Source organism: Mustela putorius, unplaced genomic scaffold (genome assembly GCF_011764305.1).
Source record: "Mustela putorius furo isolate JIRA1106 unplaced genomic scaffold, ASM1176430v1.1 tig00003863_pilon_pilon_pilon, whole genome shotgun sequence".
NCBI classification, from domain to species: Eukaryota; Metazoa; Chordata; class Mammalia; order Carnivora; family Mustelidae; genus Mustela; species Mustela putorius.
The window spans coordinates 5,511,325-5,537,912 of NW_025422015.1; the positions used below are offsets into that span (position 1 = coordinate 5,511,325).

Below are 26,588 nucleotides of genomic sequence, written 5' to 3' on the forward strand. Positions count from 1 at the left end.
TGCATACTGGAATTCGACAAATAATAAAGAGTATATAATAGAAGCAAGGTTTCTCCCTGTCAGAGAAAACGTTATAAATTAAGCAACAAAGAAAACTACAATGAACTCTATTCATTCTAATAGTACTAGAGTAAGAGTTATCAGTATGAATTCATATTTCTTTAATATACAAACACATAGATAAAAGGAACATATACAAGTATGTCTTGTACCAAGGGTTAGGAGTCTACAAAACTAAGGCTTTGCCTTCTGAGATCTAGAAAATAGTGACACCCCAGAGGCAACAAGCACACTTAACCAGATTTCTAAATATCATTTCTAAATACCATTCTCTAATAAAAGGAGTCTGGGCTCCTAGAAGAAATAACCGATTGCAGGGATGGAGCAGAGAAAATACAAGATCAGTCCAGAGCATTCTGTATGCCAGAAAATAAGGAGGTTTTTTTTTTTTTTTTTTAAGATGGGGTAATGTCAAAAGGTTTCAGGAGCCAAATTGAACCTCCCAACAAACAGGTGAACAAACCTGAAACAATTTTAGCAAAAATAAACAACAGTCCTGGATTATAACCCCCAAAATAAAACAAATATTCACAAATCCATACTGACATAAATGATTGAATAAATAAATTAATCGGGAGAAAAAGATCTTTTCAAGTTTTTTTTTTTTTTTTTTTTTAATTTATTTGAGAGAGAGAGAGAGGAGAAGCAGACTCCCCACCAAGAAGGTAGCCCAATGTGGGGCTTGATCCCAGGACCCCGAGATGATAACCTGAGCCAAAGGAAGACACTTAACCAATTAAGCGACCCAATGCCACCCTATCTTCCTTAAAAAAGAATTCCAAATGATATATGCACAAACTCTTTCCCGCAAGATATGAAACTTAATTCCCTTCCCCTTCAGTATATACTGGACTTATTAACTTGCTTCCAAGAACTAACTACAAAAAGGAGAAAAAAGTAAACTGACAGTGAAAAAAATTTGACAATCATTACCTCAGCCATAAGGTTAACATCAAAAGTGATATCTTATTCATAGGATATACTGTTTAATATGTGATGAAAATGCCATTTCAGTCCTGTGGTCTTCTTCCCCAAAACTCATAATGCCTGTTTAATCACGAGAAAACATCAGATAAACTCAAACTAAAAAACAGTCTACAAAATACTTGACTTGTATGCTTTTAAAACCATCAAGGTTATGAAAAACAAGATTAAGAAACTGTACACACATCAGAGAAGACTAAGGAGATGTAACAACCAAATGCAGTGTGATATCCTGGATTGGACCCTGGAATTAAAAAAAAGACATCAGTGGGGTGCCTGGTTGGCTCAGTGGGTTAAGCCTCTGCCTTCAGCTCAGGTCATGGTCTCAGGGTCCTGGGATGAAGCCCCACATTGGACGCTCTGCTCAGCAGGGAGCCTGCTCCCCCCGCCCACTACCACCTGCCTCTACCTACTTGTGATCTCTCGGTCTAAATAAATAAAATCTTAAAAAAAAAAAAAAAGGACATCAGTGAAACAACTAGGGAGATCCAAATAAAGTCTGTTTTAGGTAATGGTATTATACTCACATTAATTTCCAAGTTTTTGACAAACGTACGATGATCATGTAAGGTGTCAACACCACAGAAAGATGCATAAATGGGATACAGAACTCTGTGTAACATCTTTGAAACTTCTCCATGAATTTAAAATTATTCCCCAAAAGGACTTTAGAAAAAAAAAAAAAAATCAAACGTAAAATGAACCCGGTTTTAAAAAAGATGGCTAGGGGGCACACGTGTGATTCAGTTAAGTGTCTGCTTTGGCTCATCTTGGGGGTCTGGGATGGAGGACAAGGTCAGGCTCCTAGCTCAGTGGGAGTTTGCTTCCGCTCCCCCTCTGCCTTTACCCTCCATCCCCCGCCGCTTGTGTATATGCTCTCTCTCTCTATCAAATAAATAGGTAATATCTTTAAAAAAAAAAAATATGGTTAGGTGAAAAGTTACATTACCAAGACAGAAAAGGTAATGAACTATAATAATTACTAGCCTAATAAAGACTCATGAACCAGCAACTAGTACCCAACAAATGAGTTAGGCAAGTTAATCAAAAAAGTCACCAGGTAGCAAAAAGTCAAGAAATGTTCATTATTTATACACTGAAGGAACTAGGACCCTATACACACAATTCAAATAAATCTAGTCATATGATTTTCTAACTGACAGCAGATTAGAACCTACAAATGAATAAATGAAAGAATAACCTCATGAAAGCGATTATTGTCAATAAAAAAATAAATTATAAAACACAAATTTTAAAAACACAAGTTTAGGGCAACTTGGGAGTAGAAACAAAAACATGAATCCTCAAAAGTCTTTGAGAGTGTTACCATATTTCAATATCCTGCTATGGTTCATTAGAAATAATGAGAGTAGAAAATAATGTCCACTGTACTCCACTTACGAAATTGAGTGGAAGGAGAGATAAAAGGTTGAAGACGGATCCTAGTTAAGTATCACAAATTAAATAAATGCATTTTTTCCATACCCTTCAATAATACAACAGTAATGGAGGGAGGGAAGAGGAAGGAGAAACGCTTAAGAACAAACAAAACCAGAAAGGACATAATGGTAAATGAGAGATACAACTAAATTGATGAAAGATTAAAATGGTGGATGGGGAGGAACTGACTTATTAGCTGACTAAATACCTACAAGGTACCTAAATACCTACAATACCTAAATACCTACACAAATATTACCAAACTGGCACAATGAGATCTGAACACTGCTGCATCAATAAAAGAAACTGAATTATTACAAATCTTTACATGAAATATTCAGACCCAAAAGGCCTCTCTATAGCTATTTCCTTAAAAAAAAAAAAAGGTTATTTGGATTTTACGGGAAATAATATAGTTCTCTGCTGTTACTGCTATTGTTTTTAAGTATACTCTACCCCCAACATGGGACTTAAACTCATGACCCCAAGATCAAGAATCATGTGCTCTGGGGTGCCTGGGTGGCTCAGTCGTTAAGCATCTGCCTTCTGCTCAGGTCATGATCCCGGGGTCCTGGGACTGAGTCCCACATTGGGCTCCCTACTCAGTGGGAAGCCTGCTTCTCCTCCCATACCCCCTCTCTTGTGTTCCTCTTGTGTCTGTCAAATAAATATATATAATCTTAAAAAAAAAAAATCTGAGCCAACCACACACCCTCTAGTAATTTCTTTCGATCCTCTAAGAAATAGCAACAAATTCATTTTCCCAGAATATTTAAAAAAAGAAAGAAAGAAAGAAAGAAAGAAAGAAAGAAAGAAAGAAAGAAAGAAACATTCTACAGTTCATTTTGCAAAGTGAGAATACCTAATACCAAACATGACAATGGCATGCAAGGAAGGAAAATTACCACTCTCTCATGGAGACAGATATAAAACCCTAATTAAATATCAGGAAATCAAATCCAGTAATATGTAAAGAGTAATGTATTATAATCAAGTCGAGTTTATTCCAAAAGCAACAGTTAACATTTGAAAATTATAAATATAATTCAAAAAACAAAATCACATCACAACATGTAGAAACCCTAACAGATATTGTAGACATTAATCCAACTCTATCAATAATCATTCTGAGTATCAATGGTTTAGATGCACCAATCAAAAGACTCCAAGTGGATCAAACAAGACTCAACCATATGCCACCTACAAGAAACACATTTTATTTTATTTTATTTTAAAGATTTTTATTTATTTATTTATTTGAGAGAGAGAGACAGTGAGAGAGAGCATGAGCGAGGAGAAGGTCAGAGAGCAAAGCAGACTCCCCATGGAGCTGGGAGCCTGATGCGGGACTCGATCCCGGGACTCCGGGATCATGACCTGAGCCGAAGGCAGTCGTCCAACCTACTGAGCCACCCAGGTGTCCCCAAGAAACACATTTTAAACAGACACTAAATAGACAAATATAGATTTAAAGTAAAGAGATGGAGAAAAATATACCATGCAAACAATAATCAAAAGAAAGCAGGAGTAACTGTATTTTCAGACAAAGTAGATGTCAAAGCAAGGGAAGTTATTAGAGATAATGGGTACTACATTATACTAACAGTCGATTCTTAAAGAAGACATAATAATCCCTAACAGGTATATACTTAAGAACACTGTTAAACTATGTGAGGCAAAAACTAAAAAACTGTAAGAGAAATAGATGAATCCATTATCACAGCTGGAGACTGTAACATTCCTGTATTGGAAATGTACTGTTCCAGGTGGCAGAGAATCAGTTGAGAACACATGTGACCCCAGTAATGCTATCAATCAACTGCAGATTACTGACATCTACAGACCACTTCATCCAACAACAGAAAAAACACATTTTTTCTCAAGCTCACATGGAACAATCACAAAGACTACATTCTGGGCCATAAAACTCTTCAAAACTTTATAGGAACAGGGGCACCTGCATGGCTCAGATGATTAAGCATCTGCCTTCAGCTCAGGCCATGATCCCAGAGTCCTGGGATGGAGCCCCAATTTGGGCTCCTTGCTCAGTGGGGAGCCTGTTTCTCCCTCTCCCTGCTGCTCCCCTTGCTTGCGCACGTGCTCTCTCTCTCTCTCTCTCTCTGACAAATAATATCTTAGAAAATCACTTTCCAAAACAGAAAGCACCAAGCCCAGATGGATTAATTGTTGAATTCTATCAAACACTTACGGAAGAAACTGTATCAATTCTCTAACTCTTTCAAAAGATAGAAGCATTCATGAGACCTAATTATCAAACCAGACAGAGACATTATAAGAAAACTACAAACAATATCTCTCGTGAACACAGATGCAAAATATTAACAAACTGAATCCAACAATGTTTAAGAAGAATTATACCCGATAACCAAATGGGATTTGTCCCAGCTTTGCAAGACTGACTAAATATTCAAAAGTCAATTAATGGAATCCATTAAGTCCATGTATAGGCTAAAAAAGAAAAGTCATACAATTACATCAACGGAGGCAGAAAAAGCACTTAAAAAAAAAAAAGATTTTATTTATTTGAGAGAGAGAATGAGAGAGAGTGAGAATGTGAGTGGGAAGGTGAGCCTGATCGGGACTCAATCCTGGGAGTCCAGGATCATGACTTGAGCTGAAGGCAATCGCTCAACCAAGCCACTCAGGCATCCCAGAAAAATCACTTGATAAAATTCCACTCCTATTCATGATTTAAAAAAACAAAACAAAAAACATCAGTAAATTAGGAATACCTGGGAATTCCCTAAACTTAATAAAGAATATCTACAAAAATCTACAGCTAACATTATATATAATGGTGAGAAACTGAAGCTCTTCCACTAAGATCAGGTCCCAGGGGAAAATGATACTCTTGTTCTTTTTCAACACTGCACTAGAAAGTCTAGCTAATTCAATAAAACAAGAAAAAGAAATAGGAGGGATATAGACTGGGAAGGAAAAAATAAAACTCTCTTTGCTCACAGAAGATATGATCACTTACATAGAAAATCCAAACCAGTAGGTCAAAAAAACTTTCTGCAACTAATAAGCAATTATAGTTAAGACTGCAGGATACAAGGTTGATACAAAAGTTCATATGCTTTCCAATATACCAATAATGAAAAAGCAGGATTTTAAATTAAAAACACAATGCCACTTACATTAGCATGCCCCGAAAGATAATACTTAGCTATAAAGCTAACAAAATACATACAAGATCTATATGAGGGAAACTACAAAACTCTAATAAATGAAATAAAAATAAAATGAAATAATATCATGGATAGCACAGTTCAATATTGTCAAGTTACCAATTCTTCCCAACTTTACTTATAGATTCAATGTAACCACAATCAAAATGTCACCAAGTTATTTTGTAGATAGTAAGAAACAGATTCTAAAGTTTATGTACAGAGGCCAAAGGCCCAGAATAGGCAACACAGTACTTATGAAGAACATATCTGGATGACTGACACTACCCAACTTTGCATCTTACTATAAAACTGCAATAATCAAATCAGTATGGTGTTGGCAAAAGAACAAACAAATCAGTGGGAAAAAGCAGAGAGCCCAAAATAGAGCAACATGAACATAAAAGAACTTACCTTTGACAAAGGAGAAAAAGGCAATACAATGGAACAAAAATTAGTCTTTTAAAAAATGGTGCTGGAACAACTGGACATCCACATGCAAAAAAAAAAAAAAAAAAAAAAAAAGACCCTAGACACAGAAAAAAAATTCAAAATTGATCATACACCTAACTGTAAAATGCAAACAAAACTATAAAACTCCTACATGATAACACAAGAGAACACCTAGATTACCTTGGATATGACAATGATTTTTAGACACTACATCCAAAGGACACTCCAGGAAAGAACTGATAAATTAGACTTCATTAATATTAAGAACTTCTGGGGGAAAACTCTTACACTATTGGTGGGAACTGTAAACTGGTGCAGCCACTCAAGAGCAGTATGGAGGTTTCTCACGCAGTTAAAAATAGAACCACCCTACTACTCAGCAATTGCACTAGGTATTTACCCTAAGTATACAAAAACACAAATTCAAAGGGGTACACACACCCTGATCTTTATAGCAGCATTATCAACAATACCCAAATTATGGAGAGAGCCCATATGTCCACTGACTGATGAATGGACAAAGATGTGGTGTATATACACAATGGAATATTACTCAGTCATCAAAAAGAATGCAATTTTGCCATCTGCAATGATGTGGATGGAGCTGGAGTATATTATGCCAAGGAAAATAAGTCAGTCAGAAAAAAACAAATACCATGATCTCACTCATATGTGGAAGTTAAAAAAGAAATCAGATGAACACACTGGAAGAGGGAGAAGGGATAAAGGGAAATAAACCATAACAGACTCTTCAAGAACAAACTGAGGGTTCATGGAGGGAGGTGAGTGAAGGGTATTAGGGAGGACACTTGTGATGAGCACTGTGGGTGTTGTAGTTAAGTGATGAATCACTGAATTCTACTCCAGAAACCAATACTGCACTGTATGGTAACTAAGTAAGATTGAAATAAATAAGTAAAGTAGAATCACACTACCACTTAAAAAAGGAAAAAAAAAAAAAAGAAATTCCGCTCTAAAAAAGATAATGTCAAGAAAACTAAAAGACAATCCACAGACTAGGAGAAAATATTTGCAGAAGACAAATCTGATAAAAGTCAACAATAAGGGGGTGCCTGGGTGGCTCAATTGGTTAAGTGCCTGTCTTTGGCTCAGGTTGTGATCCTGGAGGCCCTGGGTTTGAGCCCCATATAGGGCTCCCTCTCAGCAGGGAGTCCACTTATTCCTTTCCCCCCACATACTCATGCTCTTGCTCTTTTTCTCTTTCTCTCAAATAAATAAATCCTTTTTTTAAAAAGTCAGTAATAAACTTGTTTTCAAAATGGGAAGAGAGGAGGGTTGTAGAATAGGCAAATGGGTGAAGGGGAGTAGGAGATACAGGCTTCCTATTATAGAATGAATAACATGGATAAAAGGCACTGCACGGGGTGCACATGGTTAAGCGTCTGACACTTGATTTTGGCTCAGGTCCTGATCTCAAAGTCTTGAGACCCAGTGGAGTCTGCTGAAGACTTTCTCCCTCTGCTCTGGCATACCCCCTTCCTGCTCATGCATGCATACATTCTAATATGTAAATAAATCTTTTCAAATAAAAGGCACAGAATAGAGAATATAGTCAATAGTATCATAATAGCATTGTATGGTGACCAATAGTAGCTACACTTGTAGTGAGCATTATGTACAGACTTGTGGAATTACTGTGTTGTACAGTAATTCACAGTAGTGAAACTAATTCACTACTCTGTGTCAACTATTCCTCAATTTTTTAAAAAGGGGCCAAACATCTTTAATAGACACCTCACCAAAGATATAAAGATGCCAAATAAGCATATGAAAAGATGCTCTACATCACAGGTCATCAGGGATATGCAAATTAAAACAATGAGATACCACTACACACCTAGCTAAACTCTGAAAACACTGACACCACCAGTTGCTGGTGAGGATGTGGAATAAGAATTCTCATTCATTGCAGGTGAGAATACAAAATGGTAGTTTTGTGGTTTCCTGCAAAACTACATATACTGTTAACATACAGCAATTGCACTCCTTGGTATTTAAGGAGTTAAAAACTTACAGCCATAATGAAATCTGCACACAAATGTTTATAGCAGCTTTATCATAACTGCCAAAACTTGGAAGCAACCAAGATTTCCTTCAGTAGGTGAATGAATAATTATGTGCATCCAGACAATGGAATATTATTTCCCGAGGTAGGAATTAGCTATCAACCCATGAAAGACATGGAGGAAACTTATATGCATAATACTAATGGAAAGAAACAAATGTGAAAAAACTACATACTGGGGCACCAGTTATGGTGGCTCAGTTAGTTATGCAACTGCCTTTGGCTCAGGTCATGATCCTGGAATCCCAGGATGGAGTCCTGCATTGGGCTACCTGCTCAGGGGGGAAGTCTGCCTCTCCCTCTGACCCTCTCTTCTTCCCCTCTGACCACTCACTTTCAAATAAATAAATTAAATAAGATCTTAAAAAAAAAAAAAAAGGCCACATACCATATGATTTCAACTATATGACATTATGGAAAAGGCAAAACTATAGGGACAGTAAAAAGATCAGTAATTTCCAAAAATGTGTTGGGGGAGACAGATTTGAAGGAAAAACAGGTGGAGTACAGAATTTTACGGCACTGAAAATACTCTATATGGTATGTTGATGATGGATACAAGGCATTACACATTTGTCTAAACCCACAGACTCTAAGACAGCAAGAGTGAATCATATTGTAAATATGGACCTTGGGTGATTATGATATGTCAATGTAGGTTTAATTAATCTCTATACTGAACATGGGGCTCAAACTCACAACCCCAAGATCAAGAGTCAGACACTCTTCCACCTGAGCCAGCCAGGTGCCCCTATGTCAATATAGGCTCACCAACTGGAATAAATATACCACTCTGCTGGGAGATGTTGATACAGGTGGAAGCTATGCATGCGTGGAAGTAAAAGGTACACAGAAAATCTTTGTATCTTCCTGGCATCTTTCCTGTGAACCTGAAACTGCCCTTTAAAAAAGGCATTAAAAAAAATAAGTATTTTGCATGGTTAGGAAAAAAGTCTGTTTTACTTTGCAATTTCTTTGCATATACCACTGTATAAATTTAAGATGTGCAGCATACTGACCTGACTTAAATGTATTGTGAAATTACCACCATAGTAAATTCAGTTATCATCCATCACCTCATATAGACACAAAGCCAAAAGTTCTTTTCCTTGTGATTGACAACTCATCACATGAAAACTCATGAGAAATTTTTCCCGTGATTATTTACTCTCAAGAACTTTTAAAAGTGCTGCACAGGAATGTTAACTGTAGTCATCATTTTGTACATTAAATCCCCAGGACGGGAAGTTTGTACCTTCTGACCATCTTCTCCAAGTCTCCTACCCTTCACCTCATTCCCTGCCTCAGATAATCATAAATCTGATCTCTTTTTTCTAGATTCCACATATAAGTGAGATCACACAGTATCTTTCTGTCTGACTTATCTCACTTAGCAAAATGCCCTCAAGGTCCACATATGTTGTCACAAATTGCAGATTTCCTTATTTTTTATGAATGAATAATATTCCATTGTATATATGTACTACAACTTCCTTATCCATTCACCTGTCAATGGACACTTTGGCCTTTTCTATGTCTTGACTATTATAAATTATGCTACTATGAATATGTGGTTTTTAAAAAAGTTTTTACATACAGTGTAGCATTAGTTTCACGTGTAAAATATAGTGATTCCACACTTCCATATAACACCCAGCGCTCATCACAAGTACATTCCTAATTCTCATCACCTATTTAATCTTTACCCACCTCCCCCCCGACACTGTTTCCTTCAGATATATTTTGAATGATGACTGGAGAGGACGAATGGAATGGTGAGTGACAGTTGAGCACCTTTTCATGTATCTGTTGGCCATCTGTAGGTATTCTTTGGAAAAATGTCTATTCAAGTATTTTCTCCATTTTCTTTCTTTCTTTCTTTCTTTTTTTTTTTTAAATGGTGCCTGAACTCACAGCCCTGAGATTAAGACCTGAGCAGAGATCAAGGTTGGATGATTAACCAAATGAACCACCAAGATACTCCTTTTGTCTACTTTTAATTGGATTATTTGGATGTTTCTGCTAATGAGTTATAGGAGTTCTTTGTATATTTTGGATATTAATCTTTTATAATATATCACTTGCAAATATTTAATAAAGTCTTTAAAATATCTCTTAATATAAAGTAACATAATATACATACTACAAACAGATTTCCTAATTCTGTTAACCTGACCTGTATACCTGACTGGCACTCCTGTTCTCATAAAAACTAAAGAACAGTAATTATTAAAACAAAAAAGTTATAATACAAAGGACCAAAAGACCAAAGGATGTCTTACATCACAAGAAGCACAAGCCACTGGGGGAAAAACAACAACAAATAACTATGGTACATTAAAAAATTCTGTTCATAAATTATTTCATTCATTAAAAAATAATTTCATAAGATATATGTTCAATTCATATAATTCAACCAATTCATATAATTCAACCAATCCAATTTACTGTCCAGAGTATATAATGAACCCCAACACTCCAAAAGAAAAACAAAATACGTATAAGATATGAATGAGCAAATAAGAACAGAACATAAAATAACCCTACAAGCACAAAAACAAACTTATGGGGTATTTTGTTTACTTTACTCATGTGCCCCAAACTCACAGAATAGGGATTAACTCTAGGTGGGCACTCTCTCTCTATATATATTCTTTAAAGATTTTATTTATTTGAGAGAGAGAGACAGTGAGAGAAGGAACACAAGTGCAGAGAGCTGAGAGTAAGCAGGCTCCCCACTGAGCAGGGAGCTTGATTGCTGGGCATGATCCCAGATCATGACCTGAGCTGAGTTGAAGGCTTAAGGACTGAAACATCCAGGCACCACTGGCACGCGATATTTTTTGAATACTGAGTGAACGATTAATTAATAGTTTTTTTTAATGCAGCAATAAAGATACTTAATCTCACTATAAACCAGAGTATTATAAATTAAAAACACCATCTGATAATCCCATCAGATTAGCAAAAAGTAAAACACCAAACACTGTGAAGTGGGTGACGATGTGCATAAATTAGAAAACTTTTTTTTTTTAAGATTTTATTTATTTATTTGACAGAGAAAGAGAGATCACAGGTAGGCAGAGCAGCAGGCAGAGAGAGAGGGGGAAGCAGGCTCCCTGCTGAGCAGAGATCCTGATGTGGAGCTTGATCCCAGGACCCTAAGATCATGACCTGAGCCAAAGGGAGATGCTTAACCCACTGAGCCACCCAGGCGTCCCGGAAAACTTCTTTTTTTATTAACATTTTATGTTCTAAGATTTTATTTATTAGAGAGAGAGTGCCCTTGAGCAGGGGCATAGAGAGAGGGAGAAGTAGACCACGCCTGCTGAGCAGGGAGCCCAACAGAGGGCTTGATCCAATGACCCTAGAATCATGACCTGAACCAAAGGCAGATGCTTAACCGACTGAGCCACCCAGGCACCCCTAAACTGGATAACTTAAAAAGTGTTAGTCTAAACACTTGGGGATCATTTTGACAATACCTACATGAAGCTGAAATTGCACATGACCTAATAATTTCATCACTAAGGGATATACTAGATCATGTGTTAGCAAAGTATGGCCCTGCCAAATCTGGCCTGCCGTCTGGCCCATGAGCTAAGAATGGCTTTAACATTTTTAAATGGTTGGGGGGAAAATCATGTTTCATAACATATGAAAATTATATGCAATTCAAATTTCAGTGTCTATCAAGTTTTACTGGCACAGCCATACTCATTTGCTTATGTCTCATCTATGACTGCCTTCTTGCTAAAATAACAGCATTGAGTAACTGCAACACGGTAAATTCAGATTGCAAAGTGTAAAATATTTACTATCTGGCCTTTTACAGTAAAAGTTTGGTGACCTCTGCCCTAGACACACACACACGCACACACAAGTAAAAGTAAAAAGATTTCACAGTAGCAATATGAAACACATGACAGTATACACAGTAGCAATGTAATAATAAAAAGATGGATACAACCTAAATTTCCACAAACAGGGATGTATAAACTGTAGTATATTCATATTAGGAAATCCTAAATGGCAATGAATATGGAAGTACTAGAGGAGCACCTGGGTGGCTCAGTGGGTTAAAGCCTCTACCTTCGGCTCAGGTTGTGAGCTCAGGGTCCTGGGATCGAGCCCCACATCGGGCTCTGTGCTCAGCAGGGAGCCTGCTTCCCCCTCTCTCTCTGCATGCCTCTCTGCCTACTTGTGATCTCTCTGTCAAATAAATTAAAAAAAAAAAATGCAAGTACTAGAATAATTCTCATAACATTAATCTCTCAACCAATGCAGTAAGAATGAAAAATTTCTGCAAGGTGTAAAAAAATACAGAATGTAATTCATAAAATGTTCTAAGACATGCAAAATAATTTACAAGCACAGGGTCTAGAGATACATACATAAAGAATAAAAAAGTACATGGGGTGCCTGGGTGGCTCAGTCAGTTAAGTGTCTGACTCCAGATTTTGTTTTGGTCATGATCATAAAGTTGTGAGATCGAGCTCCTCATCAGGCTCCACACTCAGCCTGGAGTCTGCTTGAGATTCTTTCTCTCCCTTTTGCTCAGCCTTTCCCCCCACTCACCCATGTATACTCTTTATAATAAATAAATTAATTTTTAAAAAAAGAGAAAAGAGTAAAAGACAATGAACTGCATGAGGAAGATAACTACCAAATCAAGGACAATAGTTACCCCTGGAGGTAGAGGATGCAAAAAGGATGGGGATCACCCCAGCTTCAACTGTACTGGTAATGTTTTCTTTAGTCTAGTAAGTATTCTTAGGAAATATTTCCCAATAATTTTTAAACTATCACTATAAGGTTGGAAAAATAAGAGGGGTGCCTGGTGGCTTAGGTGGTTAAGTATCTGTCTTCAGTTCATGTCATGTTCCAGGAGTCCTAGAACTGACTCCTGCATCAGGCTCCTTGCTCAGCAGGGAGTCTAGTCTGTTTCTCCCTCTGCCTCTGCCCCATGCACCACTCACAGGCATGCAGTTGCTCTCTCTCTCTCAGAAAAATCTTTAAGAAAAATAATGAAAAATAGGATAAATTTTTAAAAGGATCACTATGATAGAATTTCTGAAACTTAGAAGTATAAGAACAATAAAAAATAAATAAATAAAGAGGAATTAAATGCAAATGTCAGAAAATCTCAATTAAAGAAATTTCAGGTGATTCTATAGCAGTATAGCCCCAGTCTTCCTCAAGAACCTGTCAGGATTCTCCAAGGCAGTCTCTTGGAGCTCTGACCAATCATGTTACAAGTCTGAGTACCCTGCTGAAGAGACAATGTGAACAGGCCTTTACACTACATGGAGAGACAAAAGCCTACCTTTCAATACCCACCAGAGTCAGACATTTAAACGAAGCCATCTTGTAACCTCCAGACCAGTCAAACTACCACTGAAAAACACTCACAGATGCTACATGAAGCAGAGAAATCACCCAGCTGAGGTGATTCTCTCTATAAAACATTTGTACTTTGCACAGAAGACCAAGAGATTATCCAGTACTACTTCAAGATGAAGTCTGAATATGGGAGTGATACGAAATTAAACTTCTCTGGGAGTCACCAAAACCACACATCCTTTGCCTCAGGATCCAGTTACTGTTTGGAGTTCTCTTGGTTTATCTACCTACTTCTTCATTCCATTCAGTGCGTTTCTACGGATCTTTTGGCAGGATGCCAGCATATACTTAGTTTTGTCCAAGGTCATGATCAGGCAGCTGTCTGGTGCTGCTGGTGTTTCTGAAAGCCCCCAATCTTCTATAGAACAGAAATATCAAGTGGTGGCATCTTATCCCAAAGTAATGCAGTTGGTTCTACCTTAACACGGAAAACACAATTCTAAGAACTCAGTTATCTCAAGCCTAATGTACACAAAATTGCACAGCCAGGACATTAACAACTCAGAAATGATTGTCGTATTGTTCCTTCTGCTCCAAAGAAAGGTGAGAAGATCATCAGAGTAAGAGATGGCTGCAGTATACAGGGAAGTGGACCAATGACACTTTAATTCTGAACATTAAATGCAGAATTCAACAAGAAAAAAATTGAAAGAGTTTCACAGTAAGCTTAAATTAGGGGGTAAATTTTAGAAACAGATAAAGCTTGTAAATAGTGAAGATAAAGGAGACTCAAGAGTTGGTACTGAAACTGTGAAGGAAAAGCTGATATTCTCAGACTTAACCGCTATTAGGAAAAAACTAAATCATTCTTTGATAAATGCCCTATGATGATAATAGTGGAGACCAACCTAGGGTAAAGAAATGATTAAATGACAAAAATACCTGGAATCCCATTTCATCCAAACATAGGAGTTACGGAGGCAGGGAAGATACTGTTTTTATGGAGGTAGAGTCAAAGTAGTATCTTCACCATGTTTTCAAGATTTAGTGGCAGATTCATACATAGGAGGTTGTGGGGTAGAAAGTTTACAGATTTTTGAATCTGTAAAGACAACACGGTTACTACATTGTCTACAAAAAGTCTCAAGGAATTTCTAGCTCTTTATGTCCTAAAAAATGGTTTTAATCTTTGCAGAAAATGAAGAAGTGAATTTACTATTTATTGGACACAGTACTGCTTTTTTTTCTCCCTGCTCTATTTCAAAGATTATAATATAGTTAATGTGGGGGTGGGGAGGGAACTCAACCATACTAAAAACCAAACATAAAATGTATTTGAAATAGCAAAACACCTCCAAAGGCGAGATCAGAATATCATTTATTGTATTACTAATCAAACCTTTAACTTCAGATGGCCTCAGAGCAATTGTTGTTAACTTGGAATAATAAGGCAGTGTCTACATGTTCCCATTTGCCTAGAACTGTCCCACTTTTAGCACTGAAAGTCAGTATCCTCAGGAGACAAGAGGTCCTAATTTTTGCTGACTGGATGCAGAAAATTCTGTGAAGTACAAAACCTAAGATAACCCAAAAAGTAGGAGCTGATGCAACACCATTTTTAGTGTCAAATGGATAGTGCATAGCTTATCTACCTTCTGTACTTACTTTCTGCCTTTCTTTGTTGTTTTAGCTGATGTTTGCAACCATAATTTGCAGTTCAGAGTAAGAGATCACCATCCATCCACGCTGCATCATTCTCAGCAATATATACAACTTAGATGGGTCGTAATTGTGCTCATTAATATTGTGTCTTTGACTTTGTACAGACTGTTGTGTTTTGTATTGACATAGTGTTAGTTTAATTTTTAATATAAATTATGTGACCATGCTTCCTAAGAGTTTAGGTAATGACAAAGAGAAAGATTACAATAACAACTCCCATGACCCACACATCACTCAATGAACAAAAAAGGAAAGAAAAGTTTCAATATTCTTCCTCCTTTCTTATTTCCACTTATGTGGATTCAGAAATTCTTCAATCAGTCCCTTACCAAAGAAAAGTTAAACCAATAACTGTTTATGTTGCTATTTTTATCTGTGAAACAAATTACAAATTGTGTGGCCAACTTTGTTCTGTCTTTCTGTAGCTTCCCAAATTGCCCAGATATCAGAAACTTTTGGATCTTGTAAAACTGTCATTTTCAAGTTTAAGAAATACAGTAACTTTGTTGAAAGAATTAAAAAAAAAAAAAAAAAAACCAGGGACACCTGGGTGGCTGTCAAGCATCTGCCTTCAGCTCAGGTCATGACCCCAGGGTCCTGGGATCATGTCCTGCCTAGGGCTCCTTGCTCAGCAGGACCTGCTTCTCCCTCTGCCTGCTGTTCCTGCTGCTTGTGCTCTCCTCTCTCTCTTTGACAACTAAATAAAATCTTAAAAAGAAAACCAGGTAAATGGGAGAGGAAAGGTACCTGTGTAGATTAAAGAGGACTACAAATTCTTTGCCACTTTTCCCACTGAATGATAGTCCACTTCCCCTCCCACTAATTTGGGGTTGATTCTGTGACCTGTTTTGCCAACAGATATGGCAGAAGTGACTGGGTAATTTCTGAAGTTGGGCCTTAAGAGATCTGTGACTTCTGCTTTTACCATTTTAGAGTGCTGCTTCATCAATTACTGAGAATTTCCTATTATTTTTCCTTCTCTTGTCTAGCCCTTTTCTCAAAGGAAAAGTAGGCAGAAGGAAGAAAGGGTAAAGCAAAGGGATAAAAAAGGGAGGGAAAGAGGAAAGAAGGAAGGAAAAGCTGAAGGAAGTTTAGGCTAGAAGTCAAATCATGAGCTCCAGTTCTGATTTTCCCACTGACTTCTTCTAGGTTACATAACCCCTCTACAACTCTTGATTTCCTCAAATACTCAACACAGTTAAGTAATGGTAACAGAAACAATCAATTTACGGAAGTGTAGACATGTGGACTATATAATTTCATTCCCTCTTGCCTCTCTGACTACACCAGTTAACCTACAACATCAAGAGCAATCAACTGGCTGGCTCAGTCAGTAGAGCACACAACTCTTGATCTCCAGGTTATGAGTTCAAGCCCCATACTGGGTGTCTAGATTACTTAAAAGGTAATAAAATGTAAAAAAAAAAAAAAAAAAATCTAAAAACCCCACAACAATTAGTTAATACTCAGAAAGAGAAGGTTGTAACTGAAAGAAAAACAGTAAAATGAATTCAAATAAAAATGAAGGCAAAAAACAGCATGAAGGTTCCTCAAAATGTTGAAAATAGAACTGCCCTATGACCCAGCACTTGCACTATTGGGTATTTACCCTAAAGATACAAACGTAGTGATCCAAAGGGGCACGTGCACCCGAATGTTTATAGCAGCAATGTCCACAATAGCCAAACTATGGAAAGAACCTAGATGTACATCAACAGATGAATGGATCAAGAAGATGTGGTATATATACACAATGGAATACTATGCAGCCATCAAAAGAAATGAAATCTTGCCATTTGCGACAACATGGATGGAACTAGAGCATATCATGCTTAGCGAAATAAGTCAAGCAGAGAAAGACAACTATCATATGATCTCCCTGATATGAGGAAGTGGTGATGCAACATGGGGGCTTAAGTGGGTAGGAGAAGAATCAATGAAACAAGATGGGATTGGGAGGGAGACAAACCATAAGTGACTCTTAATCTCACAAAACAAACTGAGGGTTGCTGGGGGGAGGGGGTTTGGGAGAAGGGGGTGGGATTATGGACATTGGGGAGGGTATGTGCTTTGGTGAGTGCTGTGAAGTGTGTAAACCTGGTGATTCACAGACCTGTACCCCTGGGGATAAAAATATATGTTTATAAAAAATAAAAAATTTTAAAAAAATGAAGGCAATATGAAAGAGAAGGAAAGCAAGAAAAGGAAGTCTTCTCTTCCCTAAGAAAATCAATATAATAATACCAACTAACACATAATGCTTGGGATTATATGCCTGGAATTGTTCTAAGAATCAAACATACAATAATACATTTAATGTTCATGGCATCTTTATGAGGTAATTATAATTACTATCCTTGATTCACAGATATAAAAGCACAAAGAGGTTAAGAAATCTATCCAAGATCACACAACTAGTAAGTAAGAACTAAATGTTGAATCCTGGCCTTCTGGCTTCTGAGTTCATGTTCTCATTGCATTTCTAATGAAAAATGCCATACTAAGGGATGTTCTACTCTACTGTCCCCCATGAGTACACAAAATCAATTCAACTGGGAGGATACCAGGAAATAAAAATTCTTACTTAAGGAGTTAAAAAGGAATGGTAGTGTGATTAGTTTCTAAATGTTGCTCAATAAATACCTGCTGAATGAATGAAGGAAAAGAAAAACTGCCAACCTATTATCAAATGTAGAAAAGGGGTATGAGTCAACCTTACATGTATAGAAGAGAAAGAAACGAAGAGAAAAAGAAGTTCAATGTAAGTTGTAGCCTAACTAAATTCATACAATTTTAGTGTGATACTATACTAAAAAAATTAAATACAATAGTAGCCTTAAATACAAAAGTCTCCTTTTCCCTAATGAAGTCAGAAAAGGAAACAGAATTAATATTTTACTTAGTTATAAGGAAATAAAACACAATTTAGAAGACAGATGACAAACAGGCACCTCAAACTTAATTTGACCAAAGCAGAGGCATAAACTTCTCATTCCTCCACCAGTCTACTCTATTTCAGTATATGGAATTACCCCACAACACCAACCAAAATTCTCAAAATACAATCCATCAAGAAGTTAGGTCAACTCTACATCCAAACATATCTTCAGTCTAACCACTGTTCCCCAAGCTCCACTGCTACCATTCTAACTAAACCCCTCTGATGGTTTTACACAATGCTATATTCATATATTCATATTTAATAATTCTATAATTACTCACTATTCACTACTCTAATGGTAGTCACCATCTGTTATCATAAAACATTATTACAGTATTACTGACTATATTCCCTATGCTGTACTTTTCACCTGTGATTATTTTACAACTGAACGGTTTTTTACCTCCTAGTACTTTTTTTTTTAAAGATTTTATTTATTTATTTCACAGACAGACATCACAAGTAGTCAGAGAGGCCGGCAGAGAGAGAGGGAGAAGCAGGCTTCCTGCTTCTCTGAGCAGAGTCCAGTGCAGAGCTTGATCCCAGGACTCTGGGATCATGACCTGGGCTGAAAGCAGAGGCTTTAACCCACTGAGCCACCCAGGCGCCCTCTCCTAGTACTTTTTATCTACTAATCTATTCTAACCCCTCTATTTTAGAGTACTCCAATATTCTAACTCATGTCCCTGCTTTTTTTATTCCTCTTCTCTACTTCATTGTACACAGAACAAAGTGATTTTTTAAAAAAGATAAATCACTCCTTGGCTCCAAACTCTTCAATGACTTCCCATTTCTTAGAATAAAATAAAAATCATCACCTTGGCAAATAGATCTGCTGCCTCTCTTTTTTAGCACTCTCTCCTTTTTGTTTCAGCCATAATGATCTCCTTTTTGTTTCATAAATGGAACCATGTGTCATCTCAAAACTTTACAGGCATCATCCTCTCGGCCATACTCTGAAATACCTCATAGTTAAGGTGTTACCAAATTAAGGTGAATTAAGGTGTCACCTCCTCAGAAGGGCCTTTCCTGATTTTAATACTATGTAAAATGGCTTTTCCACTCCTTTATTTGCTCTGTGTATTTCTTCCAGTCTGTATCATACTGCTATCATCTTGTTTATTTTATTAACAACAAATCGTTCCAAGTGCAAGAAATATGATAGTGAAAAGACAAAGTCACTATTTTCATGGAGGTCATATTTTAGTAGGATTGAAAAGCATAAATTTATCAAGTGATAAGTGCTATTATGAAAAATAATACAGTATAAGGGAATACCATGTTGTTTGTACAATGCCTAGCACAGAATAGGTGGCTATAAATACCTGATGAGTAAATGAAAATCTACTTCAGTTTTTTTCAGTACTTCTACCAGAGTAAGGAAAGTATGCTCTATTGATGTTTAAATATTAAATCCTAAGGCTTATGGGGAAATATTCTGAAAACATAAGCATGGTATAGTACAAAATGTATGGCAAGTTACGGTGAAGTATTTTATTATTCAAAGTATAAAGAAAAGAATTTTAAAAAATACAAGAATCATTCCATTTATTTAGAAAGACTCAGTACAATATATAAAAATCAGATATGAGAAACTGAAATCCTTGCTTTCTCTTATGCTCATATTGTAACGAGTTACTGTCTGCTTTCTTTATGAGAATGCTAAAGGAGTATGGTGAAACTCAAAATTTATTGTAACTGTACATTCCTAGACCCTTAAGTTAGACTCAACTAAAAGCAACAGTTTAAAATTCACCATCAGCTTCCTATTTGCTGGCTTTTTTTTACGCTCTTTCCATCCTCCCTATGTTCATCTAGTCAAAATTATGAACTGAATCAGGGGCGCCTGGTTGGCTCAGTCAGTTTACCAGCTGCCTTCAGCTCAGAGCATGATTCCCAGCATTCTGGGATAAGACAACATCAGGCTCCCTGCTCAGCAGGGAGGGAGTCTGCTTCTCCCTCTCCCTCAGCTGCTCCCTCTGCTACTGCTCTCTTGCTCATGCTCTCTCTCAGATAAATAAATAAAGTCTTAGAAAAAAATTTTTTTAAACTGAATCAGAAGACTGTAGAAGTCCAAAACTTACTGCAGTACAAAAATACAATCAATCTTCTGCATACTGAATGTATTAGTAAGTATCCATCAACAAGCCATCTTTGGAGGTTCCAATATCAAAACAAAAAACAACAGCAGAGCACCACCTGTAACACAAGCTGCACCACTCTCAGTCTCTGACAGGTTATCTATTCTGGTCAAACAAGAATGGAGGTAGAACGGAGGTAATATTAAACAAACCCAGAAAAACAGAAGCTTTCCACATCTTCTTATTAGAATCTCATAAAGCTCTCATCACCTTTAAGTTTGTTTTTCTGTTTGGTTTTGCTTTGCTATACTCAAGGAAGAATTAAGAAAATTAAGCTTTCTTTCTCTATCTGCCCCTATCTGTTAGGCCCAATTGGTTCATTAGCGTAATACTGAGGACCTCTGTGGTCCAGGTACTGTTCCAGGTGCTGTTAATAACCGTAAGCAAGGCAATACCTACTCCTCTACACCCTCTTATAGAATACCTGTAGCACAATTAAAATACACTTTCTTAATCCAGAAACATTTCTAATTAATTATTTTTTTATACTGCTTATACTGTATATGAAAATTATCTTTGTGAAATTATCCAGAGTGGCTAATCCTTTTTAACAATCACTGGCCAGTAAACTTATTTTTCTAAACATATTTGTGAACTCACTTTATATTTAAATAATGAACCCATAGTGTAAACAATGGACCCATAGTCAAATTCAGCAATGTGATGAACATTCAAGTTCCTGGTCCACAACCACAACGAATTTACGAGTATTTGGGTGGGGGGTGGGGGGGTCCTTACTTACATGGGCAAAGAACCAATATTGTCACCCATTACCACCATTCACAACAATAACATACAGCCCTTCTTAAGACTACTTAGTCCCACCTACAGCAAATGTTTAACTTTCCCTCACAAGTGAATAAAAATGGAACCACCCAAACTTTGTCTATTAGCTTTGGAGACCGTCCCCAAATTGACATTGTGAATCTCCTTCTCTACTTTCAGATAAACTATTTCATAAAATATCCTGAACAAAACACATTTCGTAAGAATATCAGACATGGCCAGACTTAATCGGAATACTGGCTGCAAAAGGAAGCCTGAAGCTCTGCGAAACAGAAAATAGCAGAGGGCGTATATAAAACATACCCAAGTAAAACTACCTAACTGCCCCTCAATTTCACCCGACCTTAGCAATCTTTAACTTTTTCCATGAACACCGAACAAGATCGGAACGCTATCTGCTCTCATCTTTAGGCCATCACCAAAATATTTCAAAATGTCAAAGACTTAACCCGTGCACTCTCAAAGGGCACCCACCAATTCCAGCTCGTATCTGGATCCACCTGCGCCCCCTCGGCTCGGTGTGCCCGGGCCAAGCCCCCCGCATCCGCGGACTCGAACCCAACGCGCTCGCAGCACATTCCCTCCCCGCCATCGCCCCAGCAGCCCCCGCCCCCCGGTGCCTCTGCCACCTCCCCCACCCCCCACACCCACCCAATGCGAATAACTGAATATCCGGAGACCAGGAGGCCACACTTTCCTGTATTTCCCCATCCCTCCCCCTGCAGGAGCAGAAATAGACGTACCTTCCAGAAAAGTAATCTCCCCAGCGCTGCCACCGCTCTTGCCAGCCGCCATCTTCCTCCTCCCACGCCGCCTCCTTCTTAATCCATGGCCCACACCACCGCCGCGGTCGCCGGGATGAGGGGCCGCGCCGCCGGAGGGTAGCCGCCGCAGGGTTGCGGGCCTAGAACTCGGCCGTCAGGGGGGCGGTGCTCCCACGTCCAGATGGGCCTACACAAAAGGAGGCCAGGCGCTCCTGGGCCTATCCGCGGGCTGGCGGGTGGCGAGGCCCGCGGCCTGGGCTTCTCCTCAGGCCCCTCCGGGGGAACGCGAGCGGCGGCGACGGCGACGGCGCTTCCCGGGCCCGGTTCCTCTCGGCCCACGACTCCCCATCCACCGCCTACCCAGGCCGCCTGAGACGCTCTCCCCAGCCGCGGGCCCCAGGAAGAGAGGCTGAAGGCGAGCCCACAAACACACCTCCCTTCGTCCCGGGCCGTAAAATGGCCGCAGCCGCCGCGCCGGGGCGGCTAGGTTTTCGCGACCGTCAGGCGCCCCCAGGCCCTCTGCTCCCTCTGCAGCCGTCGCCGCCGCTACGGCCGTCCGCCCACCCCGCCCAGGCGTGAATGCATCAGCGGAGGCCTTTGCGACTGTCCATGTGGACAGGGGTGGGTCTCCTCTGCCACCGCCTCGCGTCCGTCGCCACAGCAGCTCCAGCCGCCGCCGCCGCCGCTGCCGCTCCTCCCCCACGGGCGCTGGAGCTGCCGCCCGGCTCCCGCCCCCACCCCGACGCCGCCGCCCCCAGCGCCGCTCCCCCTCTGGAGCCCGGGCTCCGCTCGCGGGCAGAGCAGTCTGCAGCGCCGCACCGAACGCCGACTTGCGGCTCCCGCCGCTCTGGCTCTCCGTAGGGCCGGCCCTGCGCGGCACCGACTCGGCCTGGACACGTTTCGCCCAAAATCTCGACCGCGAGGGCCCCATGGCAGACTTGGTGTGTGAGCGCTTCTAAGCCAGGCCGGTGTTCAGTTTGGTTTCTATGGCACCACAATTGCCTCAAAAATGTTAAAAGTTCCTTTCTTTGACCAGGTCTTAGAATTTAAACCATAGCCAACTGAAGAGAGAAGCTATAGTGGAGTAGTGTAATCACATGTTCAGAAAATGACTCTTGGTCCCCCTATATTTTTTAAAAGGTTATCGAAATAATATATCAAGGTAGATTCTACAGTACATTTTGGATGACAATGTAAAAAAAAAAAATGCTGTTGTATGTGCCTAAGATTTCAAAAACCATTCCCTACCTTACAAAGTCAGGCCTTATAATTGATTGCAGGTGATTATATCACGTTTGCTTTTCCTTTTCCTTTTTCCTTTGGCTTTTTAAAATTATAAAAATAAGACATTCTTTAATGAAAATCCACAATACAGAAAAGGAAAGAAGTTATGCTTAGTTTCACCACCAAAACTCAATTCCTTTAGGTGTGTAGTCCTCTAAGCGAACATTTTTCTTAAATCCCTCACTATCCCTCTTTAAAAAACAAAAATCCCTGTGTGTCAGTGAAAATTCAACAGCTAAGACGATGCAGAAAAACCATGATTCTGTGCGATCTTTGAGGAATGAACTGTTCTAATTAGTTTAATTGTCCTGTTAGCTAAGGCATTAGCCGAAAACCTTTCCCTTTAAAGCTTCTGTTAACATCTTATCCTAAAATGAATAATCTTTCCTAGTTTTTCAAAAATAATATAATGAATATAATTTATTATACCTTATTTGTGTTATTTGAGTATATTGAATGATCTGGTTGTGATGCTCTATGACATAGAGTCTGTGCCAGTGACAGTATAATACTGAGGCGTGTAGATAATAGACAGATGTGGGTGACTGGACTCATTTGTACAGACTACAAAATGCAGTTTTAAAAAATAATCTCTGATTTAAAAATACATGTACACTGCCTTTGAGGATGGGAAAAGGTGCCAGAAGTCAAGGAATATGGGTGGCCTCTGGAAGCCAGCTTCCAGGAAAGGCAAGGAAACTGATTCTGCCTTTGAACTTAAAGAAAGCAAAGCAAGCATCTTGATTTTAGCTCAAGAAAATAACGAGTTGGACCTCTGACCTTGTAGAACTGTAAGGTAATACATTTTTGTTAAGTTGCTAAATTAGTGCTATTTTATTACAGCAGCCATAGAAAACTAATATACATATGGAATGGGTAACAAGGTGGAGTTATAGAAAAGATGTCTTTTAATCAATCTGATTTAGGATTTTAAGACCAGTCCATTGTTTTATTTTGTGTGTGTGTGAATTTCAGCTAATCTCTATGGGAGCACATAATTCCAACTTTGAAAGTGTGGCATCAAAATCACTTGGAAGGGCTTGTAAAACAGTGGGGCTCTGCCCCACCCCTAGAGTTTCTGATTCAGTGGGTCTGGAGTGCACCTGAAAATTTGCATTTTTATTAAGTTCCCATGTGATACACAATGCTGCTGATTAGGGGACCACATTATAAAGATCACTAGATTAAACAATCTCAAATTCCTTTCTGTTCAGTTTAATTTAGTCTATGAGTCTGCAATTACAAGTGAAAATGATCACTTTCCATATTCAAGTGTAAGATTAAAGATATTTTCAGGAATCACTACTCTTACATATATATGAACTGTATCCATTGAGAATTGATAGTATCATGTATCTCTTTATTTAGATATTCAGGCCTAGAAAACTTCAGATTGAGGACATGTCCCTGAAATGTAGATATATTTAGTATAAATATTTAAATATATATTTAGTATACTTACAAATACGCAGTTAGTAGCCCTTCTTTATACGTTTTGAAAGACACCCACGGATGTAGCTGAGAATGCTTTTGAATATTAGAAATAGGGCTGATTACAAAATCAATTCTCTGAGTTAGAAATTTTTATTAAAAGTCTATCATGTCTTTATTGTTTAAATTTAGCAAATGTTATTGAGATGTAAGCTAACTTGTTAGTTGTCATATTAATTTAATTCTGGCATAAAAGATAAAATGGAGAAAAGTTAGGTTATTTTAAGTTTGAATGTGTGGGTAATTGCAGTGTACATAATAAGCTACTTTATTTTCTCTAATTATTTCATTAAAGAAAGTTTAGAAAAAAGAAAAAGCAAAACAGAGTCTGCCATCCACAGTTCTAATTCTAATGCCCTATCTTCTCCAGTGTCTTTTTATTCACTTAGTCTTGTCACCCACTGCCAAGTTTGAACCCTGAATTTACTCTTCCAAACTCAGTAAAGCAAACATCCCATCTCCAACCACAGTGGTCAATGGCAATGACTAATGGACCAACATCTGCAAGGCTAAGCAATCATCCTGTGCAAACAGAATTCAGAAGAAAACAGAATTAAGACTGACTACAGGATCCTTTGAAAGGATACAAAAGTATGAGATCCTCCCCAAAGCTACTTCACTGCTGTGCTTCTTGTTCAGTACAAGGTGTTTCATAAACTAGAAACCTAGGAATCACTCTTGATTGCTTTTTTAATTAAAGCTACGTCCTTGAATGTATCTTAACTCTATTCACATTTTTTCCAATCCCAACGAGCCCAACCTAGTCTTAGCCATGATCCCCTCTCAGCCATAACTACTGCAATAACAGCTTCAAACAGGCCATTCCATGTTCTGTACCCATCCTCTAATCCATTTCTCACACAAAAGCTACAATGATCCTTGGGAGGGTGGGGGGAATCAGATCAAAGCACCTACCTGTTTAAACCATTCAAAAGTTTCCTGTTGCTCTTAGGATAAAATCCTAAATCCTTACTTCATCTACTGGGCCCTCCCTAACTACTTTATGACCCTCATCTTAATAGCACTTTCACCTTCTCAGTTAATCTCCGACCATTTTGTATTTCTTTAAGTTCTACAAATGCTTCATCTTCTTTTCTACTTTAGAGCTTTTGAACATGTTTTATCCTCAATCCTCAATGCACTTTTTGTCTAAATAGAGTCCTGCACCAGCAGGTTAATACATATCTGCTGAATGAATGAACTAATGAAAACAGCATCTTTAAAATAATCTTTGCCAAGGAAAATTCAGAATCATGGAATTCTAGAGCCTGCATTCCTTAGAAACCATCTAATTCAGTCTTCTCAGAAGTCCAGAAAACATTTTTGTCCTAAGTAAGATTGTGGTAGAAATCTATGATAAATACACTGAAAAGGATCAGTAATCCAGATGTGAACCTAGGGCCTGGCTTTGAAGATTACAATGCTGAAACAACTTTTACAGAAACTAGGAACTGACAGAAGGAGTTGGTAATGGATATATAATAACAAGGCTTTCTCTCTGTATATGGCTACAAATTATTCTTTTGTATCAGGGCTGGCCATTTCCTCTATTTTAGTCAGATTTAAAATGTTGCATATAAAACTATGGTTGGCCCTTGAACAAATTGGGTTTTGAATTGCATGTGTCCACTTATAATAATGTGGAACTTTTTCAATACAGTTACAGTACTATAAGTGTATTTTCTCTTTCATATGATGTTTTTCTTATGATTTTTAAATCATATTGCGTCTAGCTTATTTTCTTTTTTTCTTTTTAAGATTTTATTTATTTATTTATTTATTATTTTTAATTTTTTTTTAATTTTATTTATTTATTTGTCAGAGACAGAGGGAGAGAGAGCGAATGAGCACAGGCAGACAGAAAGGCAGGCAGAGGCAGAAGCAGGCTCCCCGTTGAGCAAG

At 38.2% G+C, this 26,588-nt stretch overlaps 2 protein-coding genes across 8 annotated transcripts in view; one reads left to right on the plus strand and one right to left on the minus strand.

Moving 5' to 3' along the window:
• SENP6 (SUMO specific peptidase 6) overlaps nucleotides 1–22,171 on the minus strand; it is a 122,978-nt gene extending 100,807 nt beyond the window's left edge. For 5 of the 6 annotated variants that reach the window (XM_013056275.2, XM_013056273.2, XM_013056272.2 and 2 more), the window contains exon 1: nucleotides 21,891–22,171. In XM_013056275.2, coding sequence (XP_012911729.1) covers nucleotides 21,891–21,942 — 52 coding nt within the window. In that variant the 5' untranslated portion in view covers nucleotides 21,943–22,171. The remainder of the gene's footprint in view (nucleotides 1–21,890) is intronic. The other variant, XM_013056276.2, reaches the window with a different exon arrangement.
• Nucleotides 22,172–22,734: 563 nt separating this feature from the next.
• FILIP1 (filamin A interacting protein 1) overlaps nucleotides 22,735–26,588 on the plus strand; it is a 267,880-nt gene continuing 264,026 nt past the window's right edge. For both annotated transcript variants that reach the window (XM_013056269.2, XM_045066239.1), the window contains exon 1: nucleotides 22,735–22,852. The gene's annotated coding sequence lies outside the window, so the exon portion shown is untranslated. The remainder of the gene's footprint in view (nucleotides 22,853–26,588) is intronic.